Raw genomic sequence first — 21724 nt, forward strand, 5'->3', positions numbered from 1 at the left:
AGTCACAGTCACGTGCGGCGTCAGCGTGGATGGCAGCTCCGGTACAGAACAGATTTTGAACAGCGGGGGCTGGGGGAAAGGGTGGACCTGCGGTAGGAGGGGGAATGGAGGTAGGAGGGGTAAGATCTCTCTCCCTTGGACCCAGGAGATCCCCTGCAGCCCTCCAAGTCTGCAAGGAGACCCAAAGTACAGTCACCCCTGCCTTTTGGTGCCCTTGACTTTTGCCCAAGCTTCACTGTGCCTTGAGCCTCCTGGCCTGGTTTACAGGTTCACAGGGCACTACCCCAACCCCACCCCTTCTGGGCCACCTCCCGCTTTGCTCGGCACCATGCAGCTTGGGACCATTTCAGATGACCGTGCAGGTGTGCTCTGGACAGCATCTCACCTGGGCACCGTTGGTGCTGGCCCTCAGCCTGTCCCTGTGGCCCGGGTCATTCTGTGATGGGGAAGAAATGCCTATTGGTCTCCAACCATGGGAAGGTACAAGGGGTACATTTTTTTAGTCTGTCTCTTGGCCCAGGTGCCCATCCAATGCCTCCTAACCCTCCCCTGAAGGAAGGAGTGAACAGAGGACAGAGTAGGAGTTAACAGGACCTTCCTAGTCACCCAGGTAGGGTGCAGGACCTTCCTAGTCACCCAGGTAGGGTGCAGGGGGAAATGTGTCATGGGAGAGAGGGATGCACGGGGGAAGAGCAGGTCATAGGTTGGATGAAAGGCTCAGACATGGCAGAGAGTCCCAGAGCGAAGGTGACAATCACCGCTGGACATGGCTCTCCCATAGGAGCAACAGGACAGCTGCTTCTGGAGATGCTGGTCAGTGCTACAGTTCAAATAGGACTTGAGTTTGTGTCACAACAAGTCACACGTGGGAAGTTGCTTCCTGTGGCAGTGTGAGGTGGTGGTGGCTGTAAGAGGTGGGACTTCACTGGGCACGGTGGCACACACCTCGAATCTCAGCCTTCAGGAGGCTGAAGCAAGAAGAGCACTGCAAGTACCACTTTTTTCAATTTGTAAGTGCATGTGCATACGTGGGTGTGTATGTGTAGCTGGATATTGATCCCAGAACCTCCCACATGGTAGGCTCTACCCCTGAAGCACAGCACAGCCCTAACTCTTACCTTTTGATTTGAGAGTTTAATCTAGGTTGAAGAATTTAAGATCTTACTTCTGTCACTTTGCCATTTGTTTTCTACGTTTCTTGTGACCTATTTCCTGCATTATCCTCTTTTATATGTTTGGCTAACTTTCTTTTTGGTAGTGACATGTTCAACTTTTATCATTTCCTTTTTTGTGTATTCTATAGCTATTTTCTTTGTAGTTACCATGGTGGTTACATGCAGCATCTTAAAGTTATAACACTGCAGTTTGCATTTATGCCATGCTAACTTCAATAACATATAAAAATTCTGGTCTTTACAGCTCTTTTGGTTGTTAGTGTAACAGAATTACATCTTTACATATTGTGTGTCCCAAAACCTATTGTAGTAATGCTTTTAAATATATTAGTCTTTGAAATTATGTTGAAAAAATATAGTTACAAATATAAAATAATACTAGCTTTTACACTAATAATTTTTAAGTGTAAGTTTCATAAATTACACAGAACATAAAAAATGAAATTAGAAACCTTTTGTGAAGTTAGAAGCTATTATTACAAGACTAATTTTTGTAATTGTTCATGTTTTTGTTTCATTAAAATCTTTATTTTTTTCATTGGCTTGAGTTACTGTCTAGCATGGTTTCATTTTAGCCTGTAGAATTTCTTTAGTTTTTCTCATAGAATGGGTCTAATAATAATGAACTCCTTCAGCTTTTATCTTGGATATCTTACATTTTCCTTCACTTTGAAGGACAGTTATGTTGAGTATAGGGTATTTAACTGACAATTATTTTTTCTCTGTTAGCACTTCAAATCTATTGGTCTGGTGCCTTCTTGTCTTCAGAGTCTCTGAGGAGAAATCTACTTTTGTTTTTACTGAAGATACTTTATATGTGATGCTTTGCATCTCTTTTGCTATTTGTAGGATTCTTGGTCTCTCACTTGTGCAAGTTTGATTTTAACGTGTCTCAGTGTTGGTCTTGCAGTTCATCTTGGAGTTGACTGGGCTTCTTGGATATTGATATGTGTGTCTTTCATCAATTTTGGCAACTTTCTATTTATTTGTTTTTACAATACTGGGGATCAAACCCAGGGCCTCAGATGTACTAAGCAAGTGTTCTACCACTAACCTACATCCCCTAACCCAAATTTAGAATTTTTTCAGCCACTATTTTTAAAATATTTTCTTTACAATTTTCTCCCTCTAACTTCCTCTTAGAGCTTGCACAACACATGCATTGGTAGACTTGATAATGTCCGCAGGTCCTGTAGGCTGTGTTCACTTTTCCTCAGTCTTGTTTCTGTTCTTGCTTGGCAATTTTCATTGTCTTTTTTTCAAATTCACTAATTCTTTCTCTTCTTCTGTTTAGACCTGATTTTGAGCCCATCTCAATAACTTTTCATTTCAGTTATTGTACTTTTCAGCTCTCTCATTCCTATTTGTTTCCTTTTTGGTTTTTTAATCTGCCTAATGGTATTTACATTTCTTAATAAATTTTTCTATTGACAGTCTTCACATCTTCCTTTAGTTCCTTGCATGTCTTTAAGAAAGTTGTTGTAAAGTCTTTGTCTAGCATATTTACCATCAAGTCTTTCTTTTTTTTTTCCCTTTTTTTGGTACTGGGAGTTGAACTCACGGCCTCATGCTTGCCAGGCAGGCACTTATGCTGCTGAGCTAAACCCCTAGCCCCATGAAGTCTTTCTGAGAGACATTTTTTACTGATTTTTTCCCACTTTGCACTATATTTTCCTATTCCTTTGTAGTCCTGTGAGATGTTGTTGTTGACAATGATGATGAAAATTGGGCATTTGAATCTAAAAAATGTTATAACTCTGTTAATCAGATTCTCCTCTTCCTGAGAGTTTGCTGTTTTTGTTACAGTTTTTGGTCTAAGACTTTACCTAGGCAGGCAGGATTATTTTTTTTAATTTTCCCTATATACAATACATTTTTTAATATCTTAATCTTTAATGTCTTGCTCTTAAAAGGAAAAAAACAAGAAAAATTAAGCCAGGTATGGTAGTGTGTGCCTGTGTTCCCAGGGAGGGTGAGGCAAGATAAGTCTGGGGGAGAGAGAGAGAGAGAGAGAGAGAGAGAGAGAGAGAGAGAGAAGGGGAGGGGAGGAGAGCAGAGGAGAGGAGAGGAGAGGAGAGGAGAGGAGAGGGGAGGAGAGAGGAGAGGAGAGGAGAGGAGAGGAGAGGAGAGGAGAGGAGAGGAGAGGAGAGGAGAGGAGAGAGGAGAGGAGAGGAGAGGAGAGGAGAGAGAGATATTGAGGAGTGGGAGCTTTGGGCCCTTTTAGAAAACACCAGCCCTATGGAGAAGAGTTACAGTAATGGAAGAAGACACAGTACACTCCAGCCTCTGCCCCCCACCTTGATCAGAATTAGCAACCAGCGATCTGAATACGGGTCCCAGTATTTAGAGGACAAGGTCCTTTTTGCTCACCTGGCTCCCTCAGGCTCTGTACAGATCATCCCACAGACGTGTGCACAGCTGCCTAACATGTGGCTGGGGTCTGGGGATTGGCAGCTATTGTGCTAAGAACTGAAACTGGCCCCTGTAAACTATAGTTTGCAGGGTTACAAACCTTCTACCCACTCTCCCAAGCTCAGCAGATCCCACAGGGCAGGGGCAGCTTCGCAGACTCTGCCTGTGCAGTTGTCTCCAGTGGCAGTAGTCCTGGGCCTCCTTTGGCTTTTACACATCTGCTTACACTGCTCCTCATGAGCAGAGACTGTCCCAAACGTTTCCTGGAACTTATTGTAAATTCTGTTTTCCAGAGTGAATGATAAATAAATAAATTACATTTGTCATTGTACAATCCTGTTTTCTACCTTTTTGTAGAAAGATATTCAGGTGTTTTCAGTCAGTGGAAAACGTTGACATACAGTAGTTCCAGACAGTCTTCAATTAGCTGTCCCCCAAAATTTATATTTGTATAAGATTATCTTTTTGTTTTCTTTTTTCCAGTATCAGGGATTGAACTCATGACCACCTGCTTGCAAGGCAGGTGCTTATGCTGCTTAGCTAAATCCCCAGCCCCCTGTATAAGATTATCTTAATGAATTTCATATTTATGCTTGGGTCTCATCCCCAAGGTATCTCATTAGTGTTTATGCAAGTACTGTATGCAATGTATGCAAGATTTTTAAAATCCAAAATCGCAAACACTTCTAGCCCCGGTATTTCAGATAAAGGATACTCAACCTATATCATTGTTTAGTATCTTTTGGATATACATTCCTCATCTTTTTTTCCACAGATACCATCTGGACAGTATGCTAATACCAGAAATGTTTTTTCAAGAGTGGGTAGATATACTTCTTTCTGTCAAAAGATAATGCCACTAAACAGGACTCTGTATTTTTGTAAACCTCAGCCAAGGTGACATTTTTTTCATTAGGATGTTTTGTTTTGTTTGAGCCATAGTCTCAGTATGTAGTTTAAGCTAGTCTTGGATTCACTGTGTAACTCAGGTTGTCTTAAAACTTATGATGACCCACCTGCCTCTGCCTCCTGAGTGCTGAGATTATAGGTGCGCACCACCCTTCTGAACTTCATTGATTACATCTTGTGATTATTTTTCTAGATCTTGATGTGGATTGTGTGCTGCCCTAACATAGAAAGATCATAGGTTCTATTTTAATTTTGCATTAAAATAAGTTTTTTTGTTTTGTTTTGTTTCACTTAGCAAATTCTTGAATGCAGAAGTTCTATTTTGGACTGACAGGTTATGTCTTCTTTAGGATCACATCCCCTGCAGCTGGCATCCCCAGGCGTGGCTACAGTTCCTCATCCAATCACAAGTATATTCCTCGGAGGGCAGTGCTGTATGTGCCTGGAAATGATGAGAAGAAAATAGCGAAGATTCCCTCCCTGAATGTAGATTGTGTGGTGCTCGACTGTGAGGACGGTGTGGCTATGAACAAAAAGGTAATGATGTGGTTTTCTGAGGGAAGAAGAAAAGGATTGAAATTTGCGGTCTGAGACCAGGGATGGTGGCATAGGCCAGTAATCCCAGCACTTGGGAGGCTGGGACAGGAGGGCACTGCAAGTTTGAGGCCAGCCTGGCCTCCATAATGAGACCCTGTCTCAAAAAGCCAAAGAAATTTGCTCCCTTTGGCAGTGTTGCTCGCTGTTTATAAAGATTCCACTGTGCTCATCGCTGATGAGTAACATTTTTTTAAATCCAGCTTTCATCTGGGTCCTGAATGTGTGGGTGTATCTCTTTTTTCCGAGGGAAAGGTGGAATTTGATCAAAATATATGTGACCAGTAGATGTGACTTTTGCATGTACAGGTAAAGAGGTAGACAGTTTCGGGGCCATTAGCACTCATTTGTCTAGGTAAGTGAATTCTAGAATTGTCATGCAAAATTCTTAGGCCAATAAAATACAATCATTTCTGGTCTTAGCACCAGGTATATTAAATAGTGGTCTTGTCTTCCGAGACAAATGCAAGAAAATAAAGACAGTTGTCCATAGGTAAGCTGCCGGTTTCCATCCTAATAAAGGAGAAACCAGTTACAGAACCTCAGGGCTGCCTTACTTCTGCCTGGTTTCCTCATGGCCTGGCCAGAGAAGCGAGCCTTAAAAAGTCTGCGATGTATAAACAGCTATGGAAGGCTGTGAGGCGGTGATGGCATAGTGCATGCCTTTGGCTTAATTTTATTTTGATAACATTGCTTTTAAGATTTTTATACTGATCATGATTTTTTTTTGAGTAATTGGGTAAAATATAGAAATCTGTATGAGGGTAATTTCTGTTTGTGCTTGATCTTTATTTATGGGTCCCTGGTCAGGGCCGTTGGGAGTGAGTGGAGCTGGTGCACAGAGGAGCCGGCCGTCTGGGTTTGTACCTGCTTGGGTAGTTTCTTGCTTCCGGGTGATATGAAAGAACCTGTCTGTACTACTATCCAGTGTTCTGGATGAATTGCTTTCCTTGGGCATTCTAGCCAGCAAATATTTGCCTTAATTAAAAAATCAAGTTAATTTCCTGCATCATCCTATTAATGGGCAAAACAAAGCTTTTGGAGTCTTTGGAAAAGGATTGGAATAGGCGTGTGGAGTGTAAAGGGTCCACTCAGTATTTTTGGCATGTGCCAAAGAAAATATAATTAATCTTCCTTCTCCCAGAGATTAAGGTAAATGGCCCGACTTTTGGAAGGCTGTAATGTGATTCCAGTATGCTTCCTCCCACACTTGGACAGTGTGCTGTGCGATTAGATACTGGTTCTGGGCCACCCAGGGCAATTCACACTACTGCTTTGCCTCAGTTTCTTATCTGTACCTTGGGGATGACAATATCTCCTTTTGTTAGGGACAGGGATTATTATGAGGAAAAAGTTGATAAAGTGCCTGGGAATAGCTTGATTTCCTATAGGAAACAGATAAAGCTAGAGTAATCATGATTAGAAGGGAATTTATTTCTACATTGTAGCACAGTAAGCCATTAGGCACCCTGATAAAGTTCTAATTATGTTTCCTTACTGCTCATCGGTGCTGTCAGCCATTCTTAGACCCAGCGCACAGCAGCTGAGTCCTGTTCAGGAGACACCCGAGGCAGAGAGGAGTTTGTGACAAATGGGCTGTGCTCCCCATCTTGGAGTGTATGTTCACATGGTACCTTGGTTGGGCCATGTTATGGTGTAGATCTAAAATTTAAAATATCTCCTAGCTGGGTGTGGTGTACATACCTGTCATCCCAGCACTCTGGAGGCTGAGGCAGGAGGATCACCATGAGTTCTAGGTCAGCCTGGGCTATACGGTGAGTTCAAGGCCAGCCTGAGCTACATAGAACCTGTCTCAGAAACTAAATAAATAAGTGTCCCCAAGGTCTCATGTGCTCATAGTTGGGGCTTTTGGAAGGTGATCGGATTATGAGGGTTGTGGCTGACTGGCTCTCTGGAGGTGGGGTCTGGTTGGGAGAGGTGGTCTGGAAGGACTCATCTCTTCACTGTGCTGTCTTTCACCCTCTCTGTGCTTCCTGCCAGCACACAAGTAGCTCTTTTTCTTCTGCTGTGGCCCTCTGCCACGCTGCCCTGCAGTGGCCCCCAGCGACTGTGGACAGAAACACTTGCATACCACGGGGCAAAACAAACCTCTCTTCCTTTAAGTGGTGGGTGTCAGGCATTGTGGCAAGATAGTGACTAAAACAGGCCATTTAGATTCTTTTAAGGAGCTGACCATTGCATTAATTGCTGGACACATTCTTTCCCACACGCGGACCCTCAAGGGAACTAAAATTCCCTTTGCGATCCACAGAAGTCCTAGCAAGGCAGGACACTACACGGAAAAACAGTCTTGCTTAAAAGTTCAACCTAGGATTAATTTCATCTCATATGGATCAGTTCAGAGGTCTAGGCCGTCAAGGTGTTTTTACATTTGATCTCATCATCCAGCATTGCTGTTGTCTGAGAATCTGACCGGCACGCCATAAGAAAACGGGACAGATGCCAGCTGGAAATGTCAGAGAGGTTGGAGCGGCTGCCGCCCAAGCTTGCTCACTAGGAACTTTGATTAAAAAAAAGAAAAGAAAAGAAAAAGAAAACATGCCACAGCGCCTGCCTGGCAAGCGTGAGATTGTGATTTTGATTCCCAATACCCCGTCACCACACCCCCATACCCACCCTAACCCCTGGCAAAGAGAGGACTTTGGTCTGCAGCTGTGTAGACAACAACCCGGTGATACATGGTTACTGTGTCATTTTACAGTAAAGGAGACTGAGGCGTAATTCACGAATGGTACTGGGGTAAGTGTACTTAGTCACTAACTCCTAAACCCTAATCCTAGTATCATGAGGATATTATGATATTCTCTTCAGTGCTTTTTCAGAATGAAGATACATTCCCTATCTGCCAACCTACAAATGCCTTTTTGCCCTGTACCTCTAGACCAGAAATATGAGGCCAGGTGGACAAGACTGGCTCTTGATGAGGTCACATCAGTTCCTAACTAACTGCCACTTTCACTTTTTGAAGTGCTACAAATGAAAAAAAAATTTACTGATAATTTTCTGTGTTGTCTATGTCTATGTTGTCTCATTTAAACCCATTGTTTTCACATATAATCTTATTTAATCCTTACTCCTAAGTTTTGAAACATGTCCAAAGTTACACTGCCATTAAATGGCAGAACTGAGCCCAATGTGGTAGCCCAGAACACTAGGAGGCTAAGGCAGGATTGGAACTCTGAGCTCAGCCTGGGCAACTTAATGACTTAGCAAGACCCTGTCTCAAAATGAAAGAAAAATAGAGCTTGGGATGTATATCAGTACAGAGGCCCTGGTTTCACCACCCGACTACCACAAAACAAATAAACAACGGAACTCAGATTTGAATTTTTGATGGAATCAGTCTCATGCTTACCGCTGATTCACCACTGACATGGTTCACAATTCACTGTTTCCCTTTCTTCAAAAGTTAACACCTCGGCCTCTCTGACCTTTTGCCCACTTTGTATTCCCTGTGATTTCTGACAGGACAGGAGCTCTGTGCTCATATTGCAAATTTCGCAGTGCTCTGGGATTGTAATTCATTTAGAGCAGGGGCTTCAGCTGGTTTGAAATGTGTGGGTACGTCTGCCATTTCTCATACATCTCAAATTCTTTTTTCTTTCTCAAAGTTACCTCTTAGTCATTTTTCTTAAACTTATGCTTGATGGAGGTGATGGAGACTGTTTTAGTGAATTTATTTCTTACTAAGAAAAAAATGCATGTTAAACTCTTTATTTCAGATTATCCTATTTATTTATTGCTAAACTGAGCTATTATTGCCTGGTCCAGTAGTTTGAGAATTATAAAAATGTGGTCACTTCATTTTATATCTCACTTTCTTTTTGCTATGAATGGGCTGTTCCATGTTTTATCGGACTGACTGGAGCGGGTTTAGAATGGAGACAATGAGCAGCAGTAGAAGGGTCTTACACCTTCCAGCAGGCGCTAATCCTGTCCTGCTAATCCAATTTGCATTTAAGGAGCTCCTTGCCATGGTCCCAAGGATGCATGATGAAAAGACTCGTGGCTCCCTCTTCTCTCATCTCCTGTTGCCATTAAATCCATGAGGAGGCATAGGTTGTCCAACCCCTGCTCGCTGGGCCACAGGAAAAAGCCACCAAATAAAGCACGGATTCTGTTGACTCCCATGACACTGGGTGCCAAGACAGTGGGAGTGGAGGAGGTGCAGGCTGGACTTCAGGGCTGCTAGTTCACTTGACTAAGTATTTAACTAACTATTTAAATTTCTGTAAGCATGCAATGTATAAGTACATAAGAGTGCCAGCCAGGCACCACACAGGCAGGAGGGCATGGAGGGATGTAAGCCAAGGGAAGACTAGTGAAAAAGTTAAATCAAGGTCTACATGACCCAACTATTTCTCTTTTAGACACCTTCCTGAAAGAGTTAAAGATGTTACAGTGATGCATGGCAGCACAACCGTAACAGCTAAAACCAGAAGCAGCCTGTAGGCCCATCAGCCGGTGAACAGATAAAGATAATGTGGGACTCATGGATAGTGGAGTTCTACTCTACTAAAATCAAGGAGAGCTTGGAAAATGGACACACTTTGAGACCATAGTGTTAAGTGAAACTGATCAGACTCATGCTTAAATATCGAAGGCTTCTCGTATATGAGAAACCCAGATTATAAACTAAAGAGGAAAATAAGAGATAGACAGTAGGAAACAGAAATAGATCTTTCACAGATGAGAAGGAGACTAAGAATGGAGGGAGGAAAAGAGGATGAGGAGGAAATAAAGAGGTTGAAAAAAGAATTCAGATGTTTTACGTACCTGAACCAACTCTCTATGATGAATGTGACCATTATGTACTATGAACACATACTAATAAGAACAAAATTCAATGGGGGCTGGGGATTTAGCTCAGCGGCATAAGCACCTGCCTTGCAAGCAGGCAGTCGTGAGTTCGATCCCTGGTACCGATAAAAAGTTAAAAAAAAAATTTAAAAGGAAAGGTTAGGAGAACACATCCTTTGTTGTTTTCATTTGACTCAGAGTAATTTTTAATTGCCATTTTGATTTCTTGCTTAGACTACGAAGATCCAAATGGTGCTTTCCAAAGTTTATCATTTTAATTGTCCCTTTGTTTCAGGCTTCTCTTTTGATTTTTCACATTTAATTTTTCACATTTCCCTTGCTTTGTGAAGTGATACTTTTGTAAATAAAATAAATTGCTAGAAAAGTAAAACGCTATTTGCAGAATTCTATGTCTTTTCCATTAGATTAAGTCTATTAATAAGGCTCAACTATCCAAAGTTTTACTTATTTTCCGCTGCTTGATATATCAGTAATTGAGAGAGGCTAGTTGAAACCTGCCCTTCAAAGGAGAATTTACCAGTTTCTTCCTGTTCTATCAATTTTTGCTACTGATAGCTTAAACTTACATTAATAGGTGTGCACACATTTAGAATGATTATATCTTTTTGGTACATCAGGTCATCTGTTATGTACTATTTTTGTTCCCTCTAATGTTTTTTGCTATAAACTTTATGTAGTCTGATATTAAAATAGCAAAACTAGCTCTTTTTTTTTTTTTTTTTGGTATGGGGGAATTGAACATTTGACTTTGTGCTTGCCAAGCAGGCATTTACACCACTGAGCTAAATCCCCAGCCCAAAGCCAGCATTCTTAATGATTTTCACGCTTTTGCTTTCAAGTTTTCAGTATCTTTATGTTTTATTTTATTTTTTTTATCTTTATGTTTTAAATATGCATCTTACAGTTTAAAAAATCTTTATATCCATGTTGATAAACTCCGTCTTCTATCGGAAACATTAATCATTTACTTTTAATGTAATTACTAATAAATTTAGATTTTTATCACATCATTATGTTTTGCCCTGTGTTTTCTACCTGTTCTATTTCTGATTTTTATAAATATTCTTTTTCTGTGTGTGTGTGTGTCTGTTTGAGACAGGGCATCGCTATGCAGTTCAGGCTCGCCTTGGGCTCACTTTGTAGCCCAGGCTGGTCTTGAATTCACAGCAATTCTCCTGCCTTAGCCTACTGAGTGTTGGGATTACCTTTTTTTTTTTAGAAACAGGGTGTTGCTAAGTTACCCAAGCTGGGCTCAAACTTGTAATCTTCCTGCCTCAGCCTCCCAGAGTGCTGAAAGTACTATTGTGGATCACCACACTCAGCTTACTTTTGAAATTTTGCTAACTGTATTTAATAAAGCTGCAGATTGATTTATACCTTCTTCCTAGACTACAAAGGAAACTTAGAAGACATTAGATACAATCATTTTTGAAATGTCTGTGTTATTTTGCCCAGTATTTAAGTCATTTCTTTTTAATCTCACACATTTTATATAATCACTATTACCATCTTATATATACAACTTGTATTTAGATTAACAGAGTTCACATTTTACCATTTCTTGTTTACCTTCAAGCATCTCAGCCCTTCTCTCTGGGTCATCATTTTTTCTCCCGAGGTGTGTTCTCCAGAATTTCCATGTAGCTGAGGCTAGAGGTGTAGGTCAGTGGTAGAACATTTGCCTAGCACATGTGAGGCTCTAGGTTTGATCGTCAGCACTGGAAAAAATAAAATCAGAGGTCTGGGGATTTAGCTCAGTGGTGTAAGTGCCTGCCTGGCAAGCAAGAGATCATGAGTTCAATCCCCAGTACCGCAAAAAATAATAAAAAATCAGAGCCAACCATGCCTGTGTCTGATTCTGGTAACATCTTATCCTGATGGTGGGACCTGGGCCAACTGTTCCTCCTCACTATGCCTATCTCTAGTGTCAAATAAAGAGAATCATGGTAATAAGTATTCTGTACCACAGAATCTTTGCTCCCTCCCTGCATCCCGGGTGTCAGGATGTACTGAAGGCCACTGGTGCTCCCTGCCTGCAGAATCAGGGTGGAAGGATGCAAAATTGCTGTCTGCACATAGGAGGCCTGGAAGATCCAATTGGAGGCCAAAGGCCTGGTGCCCACTGCAGAGTCCTGTGTGAGTCTGTGTTGAAAGGCCAGGGAATCTGTGCTAGAGCTCCAAAGGAGCTGGAGACTACCTTCAAAGACAACCGGGAAAACCAGAGATGCTCTGAAGAAGAAAAGAGCAAACTTCCTGACTTCCCTTTTTATTCTGTCCAGGCTACAAGCCTACTGGCTGATGCAGCCCACCTCCAGGGTGGGTGTTCCCTCTTCAGTCTGCAGACTGTGTGTCCCTCACCCACAGACAGACCAAAGCTTTACTGTCTGCTGGTTGGTTCTTACACAAGTCAAGTTGACACATCTCAATGATCCCAAGCCTATGGGAAGGTTAGTGGCTCTAAGGGAGGAGACAGGGGAGGCAGGCCTCAGGGCACTGTTTCCCTCCCAGGGAGCCTGTCCTATGTGCTTCTTTATCAAATGCAAACTCCCACGAGGATACCTAGAGTTACCTGCAGACCCTGTGGAATGGGAGACTGAGCTAGCCGGTGTAGTCACTACATAGTTAAGAACCATGAAACACCGACCAAAACGTTTAGCTCAAGTCACTCTCTGATGAACCTTGTGTGTGCTGTCGTGGCACTCAGCCCCCAAAACTCCTTACCCTTGAGGTTGACAGTGATGCCTTTGTGTACAGATAGAAGACCCTTGTCTACCTCAAGCATACGAATTGTCTATTTGCACTCCCTCCTTTGTGTGGGCTCAGTTTCACACACATGCACATGTACACACACACACACACACACACACACACACACACACACACCCTGTGTACACACACAAATCCACTTGGCTAAACTTTGCATTCCTCAGCGTCATCACTTTTGTGGAGATGAATTAGTAGAGTGGCTAGGTGTACTCTCCCCGTGGGGAGAAAGCTAAAGGGTGTGCAGGGAAGGATTCAGCATGCACAGGGGCTGGGGAGCCGCCTCCTCTTCAATAGGGGTGTGAATTAGGATGGGAAGGCTCCTCTCCCAGGTGCCTCGCCTTTATTAAAAGACTCAAGAGCTTGAGAGATTTCTTCAATAGCAATCGGGGTATGTGCAGGTCTTTTTGGAACAGTATGGAAAGCTGAACTGTGCTTAGAAACTCTGCAAGGTCTTTTTGATCCTTAAAGGTTCTGATATAAAAATCTGCTCAGGTTTCTATAAAAATAGGCAAGTGTTTTCAGTCTTTTATGAATCCCTTCATACCCTTAAATAACCTTTCCCCTTTTGAAGGGTAATTGTTTAAAAAACAAAAATGCCCAACCAAACAAACACTTTTTCTTTTCTCCCTCACTGTTTTATTCTTCAAACCAGGCATCGTGTTAATGCAAAGATTCAAGTATTTCTATTAGGGTCATAATAGTCAGCAATTTCCATTTAATGAGCTCAGCACAGTCTTTTTACAAAGAGATGCAGGCTTTAAATTGTCAGTTATTTCTTTTCCTGCAATTCCTAGGAATCCAATTAAGACTGAGTATGATCCACAACATGTGACTGCAGAAAGCCAAAGCCTAGGTAATAAAACAGATCTTTGGGTTCTAGTTTAAAATTAAGGTTAAAAAAAAAAAAAAGAAGAAAGGCAACAATCTGACTTAAATGATCCAAAGATTTGTAAGTATGGAAACTATAGTGATGTGATTTCTTCTAAAATGAAGTAAGAGATAGCTTAGAGACTACAGTAGAGTGAAAAAAAATCATTAAACTTATTTCAACTTTCGTGATTCTTTAAAATCCATGGGCTTTTTTGTTTTTTGTTTTTTTAGATCATGAGTGATTTTCCCAAAATAAGATCAAGAGGTTATCAGTTGCTAAATCTCTAAAGAACCAAGGATGCCTAGACAAGAGGATCAAAAGGTTGGGCAGAAGTTTAGACGCAACCTGGACAACAAAGTGAGATCCTCTCTCAGAACAAAAAGGGCTAAGACATAGCTCAGCAGTAGAGCACCCTGTTTAATCCCGGTACCAAACCAAACCAAACCCAGAAACCAAGCCAGTATGGATAGCACTGCCAACTAAGGGCGATAACACAAAACTTTCCAGAGGAACCTACTTGATATAGTAATGCAGTATTTTTTCGAGGTCTTTTTACTTCACTGGCCACAATTCATAGCATTGTATTAAATATCACCATGTTTTCAATAATGGATCAGTAGAGGGCCAGGGATTTAGCTCTGTCACACAAGTGCCTGCCTGGCAAGCATGAGGTCATGGGTTTGATCCCCAGTACCAAAACAAAAATAATGAATCAATAGGTATATTAAAACATAAATAATTGTTCTGATTTACAGAGTGCTAAGAAATCATATACTTTTTCCAGGTATTTTAACTTCCATTAGATCTTCTCATGGTGGATAGAAGAGTGGGGGTAGTATTTTAATTTTTATTATATACCTGGGAAGATGGTGTTTTATTGTGGGTTGTCTAGAGCAAACATCACGTCAGGAGATAGCACACAGCTGAGGCTGCCTATCTACTAAAAACATTCTGTCTCTTTCAAACACATTTTTACAACTTTCTCCATGTGAGTCCATTAATGCAAAATATTTATTGGTCAGAAATAACCCTCAGGAAGTTACAACTGGGCTCGGAATCCCCAGCCAGGTCTAGGGGAGAACCAGGCCTCCCAACAGGTATCAGAAAAGCCCAGAAGCCTAAAGAAAAAGATGAACTGGGGAGTTGGGTGGAGATAGAAGTGGGTCCTGTAAGCCACATGCAGTGGCTCTTGGTGGCAATCACAGTCTTCCCATTTGGAAAGGCTGAGACAGGAGGATTGCACGTTTGAGCCTTGCCTGAACAACTTAGTGACTCCTGTCTCAAAATACCGATATAAACAAAAAGAGCTGGGGGTGTAGCTCAGTACATAGGCTTTGGATTCAATCCCTAGTAACACACACACACGCACACACACACATACACATGATAGGTTTTATAAAAGTCCCTCAAGTTTTCCATCAGAGGGTTAACTCATGGAGCTTCCTGGGGTGGAAATACAATTATAAGCCTGGGCTCAACAGCAGCAGGCAGCCCGCCATGTATTTCATCCACATCCCACACCACACTGGCTGACCTCCCCTCTGTAGTGGCTGGGGAAGCTGGTGGTCTGAACATACATGGGTACCTGTATGTAGGAGACAGGGGATGTGGGTGTCAGGAGAATCTCTTTCCCAGAGCTATGCATAGTTAGAGGTGATGGTAGGGAGGTGAGTGTGGCAGTGGGAAGAGGGGACAATAATTCAAACACCCTGTTTCACCTTGTGTGCATATAGGGAGTCTGAAGTGAGTAGGAAGGACTCAGTCTGGAGCTGAGACATGAGAGGGATCAGAACCAGAAACTCCCACAGATGAGAGCAAGTCAGGGCTCACTGGGCTAGGAGTCCCAACTGGCCTGTCCCAGACCAGCTACATGCATCAGTCTTCAACTCTGGATATCACTGCTCCCCCACTTCTTTGGTACCCCAAGAAAGGCAGGCTGTTGGAGCTGGGCTGTTCTGAGCTGGAGGTGGTCTCTTGCTATCATTCTTTCAGGCCTCTGACCTTCCACACGCTGAACGTTGGCGCTGGCCATGGTGCTGATGGTTGTTTGAATAATTTCAGAGAACACTCTGGCTATTTCTGCGTGCCAGCTCTATCTCTAAGTGCTCTGCATGAATTAACTCCTTTCATGCTCACAGTGACTTCATGATAGAGGTGCTGTTGTTATCCCTGTTGATCTACAAGAAAAATAGAATCCAGAGAGGTTAATAAATTTGCCCAGGGTCACAGAGCTATTAAGTGGGAAAGCTAAGTGAGCCACACTCAAGAACTGCATGTTTAGAGCTGGGGATTTAGCTCAGCGGCATAAGCGCCTGCCTTGCAAGCAGGCGGTCGTGAGTTCGATCCCTGGTACCGATAAAAATGAAAAAGAAAAAAAAAAAAAAAAAAAAAAAGAACTGCATGTTTGATTAAAATTGTTACTAACAGAGCTCTATAAACCCTACATTATTCCCTCTCATCCAGCCTCATCCTAGCAGAATGAGCCAGGGGGTCCCCAATTCAAGTGTCACTGCTATGGGTTGGCATCTCAGAGAACCAGCCTTGGTAGTGAGAACTGGTTTGTGTAAAGGCAGAAGTTGTCCACCAAACCTTAATACCATGACCTGTACCTACTCCTGTAAAGACTCTTGGCTTTGTGAAGTGTGTTTCATTGGATTCTCACAGCTTCCTAGAGTTTCCCCTAACATAGTCACCACTAAGCAAATTTTTGATGAAAAAGTGAGTTATATGTGCTCAATATGTAATAAATGTGTTGTAGTCAGGGGTTGTGAGGAGAACAATTAGAATCAGGACACAGAACTTATTATTTTATTATGGTCACCCAGAGTTTAACACAAGAAAGTGCAGGAAATCAGTCCACAACACTAAAGACTCAGAATATTCAGCAAAGGGCTGGGATCCTACAGCAATGTCCTGCATGAGTCCAGATTAAAACCTAGAGCCCACAACAATACCTCCCATGAGTCCAACTCCCATGAGAAGGACTCACGTCAGTCTGTTTTATGGATCCATGCTGGGAAGGCCCAGAGGTCAATGGTGGAAGCTAGAAAGTCCATGCCAATGGAGTGAAGGAGCTGTGCTGATAGGTTGAGGGTTCTAGCTTGGAGCTGAGAAGTCACACTCAAAATAAAGATCAGAGCTGTCCTGAAAAGCACCACAGCCATCCTCAGTGACACAGAGGTCCCAAGGCCCTCTGACAATAAGAACAGTGGAGTATGTGCCAGAAAGCCAGCATGACAAGTTTGTCCTGGAGATTATGTGGCACATGTCTTCCCTTCCAGAGCCAGGAGTCAATACTGTATGTAAGAACCAGAGCTTCTCAAGGAGAACCAGCAGCTCAAAACAGCAACACAGAGAAACCCACAATACCTCGCTTCTCCTTCACATCTCTATTTATGCTGGCAACTTTCCTCAGGTGGAACATCTACACTCAACACGATGCTGATTTAATTCAGTTGGTATTAAGTTAACCATCAGTTTTTAATCCATAACAAACTGTTATTTGATGACATACCATTCCAACACTAACAGAAGCATCACGTGACAGTTTACAGTCCCCTTTTATTGAATACTTGTCATACTCCATTGGAGAGTTTAAATTCAGAGGCATCTTAATCTCTGAACAGGTGCATCCACAGAGATTAAAAAATAGAAGAAGGAACTAAAGTAATGATTTGGATGATTTGAATCATAAATACATATATGGTTGGATCATTATATTTAGAATCTTGTACAGTATTTTAGATTGGGGGGAGGCTGGGAATTGAATCCAGGTTCTTGCACAGCTTGGCCAGGACTACAGCATTCAGTAGCAGCTTCAGCCCTCGATTTGAGGTTGTATAATGTCTTAAGAAGGTAGCTCCATTGATGTGAAAGCAACTCTGAACTGTCTTTTAAACATACAAATGCATTCCAAATTAACAGAGCGTGTAGTGGCAGTTGGCGCATATGCCAATCAAATCTCCCATCTCAGAGTGAATTTATTGCATACTTGCTTGATTTTAACAAAACCGTGTTTTTGTTATGTTGTATTAACATGTAAAGATTCCCATATCTGCTGTCTTAACTATTTTCCACTGCGTGTGTGTTTCTAAACAACGCTCCACAGCTGAGCTCTTGGAGAACCAGGCCTATTTTGACAGCTCCCCTTCGTCCATGTATTACCAAGCGCCTTCTCTGCCAATACGTTTCACATGATTTGCTGGACATGTGTAGCACGCCTGTGCAACTTGCAAACACCCATACATTAGTACAATAATAATTGGGTTTTGATGCAACTGGAACTCAGTACTACCAAGCTGCCAGCATTTCCTTTTGGCTACCAGTACTAGGCAGGAAAATTATAGTCTAACTGTCTTCCTGTTTATTGATAAACAAAGTGGCCAGCCCAGCAATGGAGCCTGATTAGCAGTTTGCACCCTTTGTGAAAGGATAAACAGAACCCTACTGTTTTCTGTGTTTGACTGCAATTTGCATCTTTAAAGAGGTTGGACTGCCCTGAGATTCATGTTCAACTTCCGAGTGCCTGGATGGTCTTTGATATGTTCTGTGTCACCCTCCTTGTTTTTCTCTCCTTCATCTTGAAACAATATTTGCCAGCCTTTCTCTGTTCCCATCTGGCTTACCATAAGCTTCCCTCAGTCACCTGTCTGAAGAAGGAAGGGAGGGGAGGACAGAGAAGAAATCTGTCTCTATTTTACTATGCCTGAGTTTTACATGAAAGACCCTTGAATGCCAAATCCAGTTTTTGAAGAGAGTAATACAGGAATTAAGATCCAAAGACAAAAGGGAATCTGTTTTTTGTCTTTTTCATTTTTCTCGGTACCAGGGATCGAACTCACGACCGCCTGCTTGCAAGGCAGGTGCTTATGCCACTGAGCTAAATCCCCAGCCCCAGGAATCTGTTTACCATCCATGGTCTTTGGCCCACAGAGTCATTTTAGGCCTCCCCTCCCCCACCTACATCCCCCTATCAGTGAAAGGTCCTCCCCTTCCTAAAGTAGGGTGCAGCATTAGCTCTCTACCTGAGTTTGGTGTAATGCTTTATTCCAAAATTTATTCTAACCTAATTAGGTTCTTAGACTAACTGGTAACGGACCCAAGTAGTTTACTCCTCCTGTAATTGTTTTCAAGTGAAAGAAGGGAAGATTATTTCAACTTGAATTTGCATGATGTAAAAGAAGCATAAATACATGTAAACATGCACTAATCTGTTCAAACAAACTTTCCCCATAATCCTTCCTGTATGTAAACAACATTTGTTCTGCCTTAGAGATATTGCATGATTGGGCCCACGAGACTCCAGTTATCCCACTGAACAGTTTCCTTTTATAACTTCAAAGAAAATGTTATATTTTTATTGGAGGTTGTTGGATGCTAAAGTGTAGTTAGGCATAAATTGTACCTCAGCTATTTCATTAATGCCAATAGGTATTAAATTCGATTTTATAGCTGTTGTAGAAGTCTATTTGGTAGTTAACAAGTGGGGTTTTTAAATCCCAGAAAACATAATCCTATTATAAAACAGGCAGCTGAATTAACATTAACCTGAAAGAGACTCTTCATGGATTAGCTGTTCTTTTTAAAAACAATAACAAAGAAAATCATCAAATTCTACGGGGATATTATATGCTTTTGTAAAAAGGAAGAACAAGGAATTGGGAAAAGGTAGCAAGATAAGTGGCCAAACATGCTATTTCTTGGAAACTTCCTTTCGAAGGGGTAGGGCAGCAGAGGCTGAGGAATAAAGCTATATTACCTGCACACACTGGTGTTGCAATTAGGGAGCTGCTTATACACACAGCTGCACCTCCTCGCTCTCAGCTGCAGGGCATTGTTTGCATTGGTACTCCCCCACTCCTGGTTTCCAGTGTGCTCACCAATAAGCAAAAAGTCTCTAGGAACCAATGTCTAGTAGCACAAATTGGTAAGCGAATCACTGTCTGCTGCTTTCTGGACTTTCTCTTTCATTTAGTGTGACACCAGGACCTGAGAACGTTAGAGTTGGGAAGGCCCTTGATATTTACTTACTCTAATCATGGTCTTAGTCCAAGTTTTGCTTTTTTTTGTTTTTTCCAGTACTGGGATTGAATTTAGGACTTGCACACTGAACTACATTCCAAACCCTTTTTTATTGTTGTTTATCTGAGACAAGGTCTCACTAAGTCACTAAATTGCCCAGGCTCGATTCACACATGGGACCCTCCTGCCTCAGTCTCCAGGGTTCTGGGATTATACCAGCATACCACCACACCTGACTGTTTTACTTTAAATACTACAAAAAGATGGCTCTGTTTCTGCTTTCCCCCCACCATAAATGCATGTGATCTATATATGATTTACCAGAGATATTTTTACTCACATGACTACACTCATACAGACATATATGTGCATGCTTAATAGAGCATGAGTGGCTTCTTTTATTTTGAAGAACTCAAGTCTTAGCCATTGGTTTTCACTTGCTAGTTAGGGTTATTTTTAGAGCTGGCAGGGCTTGCTAGTTTTTATTTGCATAGGTATTTTAGCGGATAATCATACGGGTATCAGTCACTGGCATATCACTGTTAGATAATTACATGGACATCAATCATGCGTGTGTACAGAGCAGACCATCACGTGAGCAGTCATTTCTTCTGTCTGGAGGAAAGTTAATTGCATTGGAAGCAGGGAAGGGTGTGTCTCTGTGGCAGATAACCACATGGGCATCAATCACGCAGGTATCGAGGTAGATAATCCTGTGCATAGATATCACTTGTTCCTAGGTGGCTAATTTTGTGGCTATCAATCAACCGACAGCCTGGTTTTGTGGTACAGGTTTGAGTCTGTAACAAACACGTGTTTTTGTTTACATGGACTTGAGGCTAAGGTCTGGGTGTGTAATCCAGTCAGGTTCCTGGGGGTGGCGCAGTCATCTGCTGAAGCCACGGAACCCACCGCATAGCCTTCTGTGGAATGCAGTGGAGGTTCTTTTGTTTTAAAGTTTTGGCTCCTGCTCTGGTGAAGAATGCGGATGAGTGTAAAAGACTACAGTTTTGGTATCCATTTTTTTTCTATCAACCCAGGTCTCTGATTTTAACTGCAGTCCAAGCAGTCTTGGGTGTGGCTTCAACCCAAGGATGAACCAATCAGGGAGCTGCACTCTGAGGGCCACAATGATTGGGATAGACCACCTCACGTAACATAGATAGCCCAATCAGAGTGAATCTTGGGTTTCAGTGGGTGGGAAGGGGAGTTCTGGAGATATCAGAAAGTGAGTTTGGTGCCCAGCAGGGATTAGCTCCTGGGAGATTCGAGTTTGTGCGCTTTAGACTTGGAAATGAAACCTCTCATAGAAGTTAGAGAGGTGGCAAGAAACCCATTTCTGAGTGCTCTGCTTTGACCTGATTGCTGCAGACTCTGACATGAAATCCCCAGCCTAGAAAGCAGAGCCAATACAGTCCCTTTTGGTTTAAAGCAGTCAAAATTGTTTCTCTGCCTGCTGGTTGCAGAAAGAGCCCTGATAGGATCCCGTTCATCAGAGGTTTTTCTGAGTACAAAATGCTCTGAGAGAGGAAAGAAGGGCAGAAGGGGAGGCTGAAGCTTGAGGAACAGTCACCATCGCTGTCCCATCCACCTCCCGGCTGGTTGCTTCCACCTTTTGGCTCCTCCAAATAGTGTTGCTACAAACAAGGATCTGTTCAAGTTCTTGTTTTCCATACCTTGACTGGAATTGCTGGTAACTCTGTTTATTATTTTGGGGAACTGCCATGTTGTTAATACTATGTATTTTTTTAGACAATGTAATAACCATGGAGAAAAGAACAAGCGAGTTTTGATGAGAGACTCAGAAAGTGTGCAGAGCCTATTAAGTTCTGGAAGTCACGGATAAAAATAATAAAAAGTAAACACTTACTGAGAAGCGAAGTCCTGAGGGGAGACTCTACCACATCACGTGCCCAGTGTTGATCCTGCCCCCTCAGGACGCTAAAGCCTGGAGGAAGGAAGGACCGGAGAGAAAGGCACTGTCAGGTGTCTGCAGGGGTTATTTCTAGGTGCATCCATTGCATCCATTAACTTATTTAATCATCAAAACAACCCAGCAGGTGCCCTTATTTTTATAGACAAGTCTTGTCAGGCACTTACAAATTTTAATTTTTATTGCTTTTAACAGCAATAA

The 21724-nt window shown here is 42.2% G+C and overlaps 1 protein-coding gene across 3 annotated transcripts in view; it reads left to right on the plus strand.

Annotated features, from left to right (window-relative positions):
• Window positions 1-21724, plus strand: part of Clybl (citramalyl-CoA lyase) — a 226223-nt gene that overhangs the window by 125508 nt on the left and 78991 nt on the right. For all 3 annotated transcript variants that reach the window (XM_013141503.3, XM_013141501.3, XM_013141502.3), the window contains exon 2: window positions 4847-5033. In XM_013141503.3, the coding sequence (XP_012996957.2) occupies window positions 4847-5033 (187 nt within the window). The remainder of the gene's footprint in view (window positions 1-4846; window positions 5034-21724) is intronic.

Source organism: Cavia porcellus, unplaced genomic scaffold (assembly GCF_034190915.1).
Source record: "Cavia porcellus strain 051 isolate PalLab524CR breed Dunkin Hartley unplaced genomic scaffold, mCavPor4.1 scaffold_4, whole genome shotgun sequence".
NCBI classification, from domain to species: domain Eukaryota; kingdom Metazoa; phylum Chordata; class Mammalia; order Rodentia; family Caviidae; genus Cavia; species Cavia porcellus.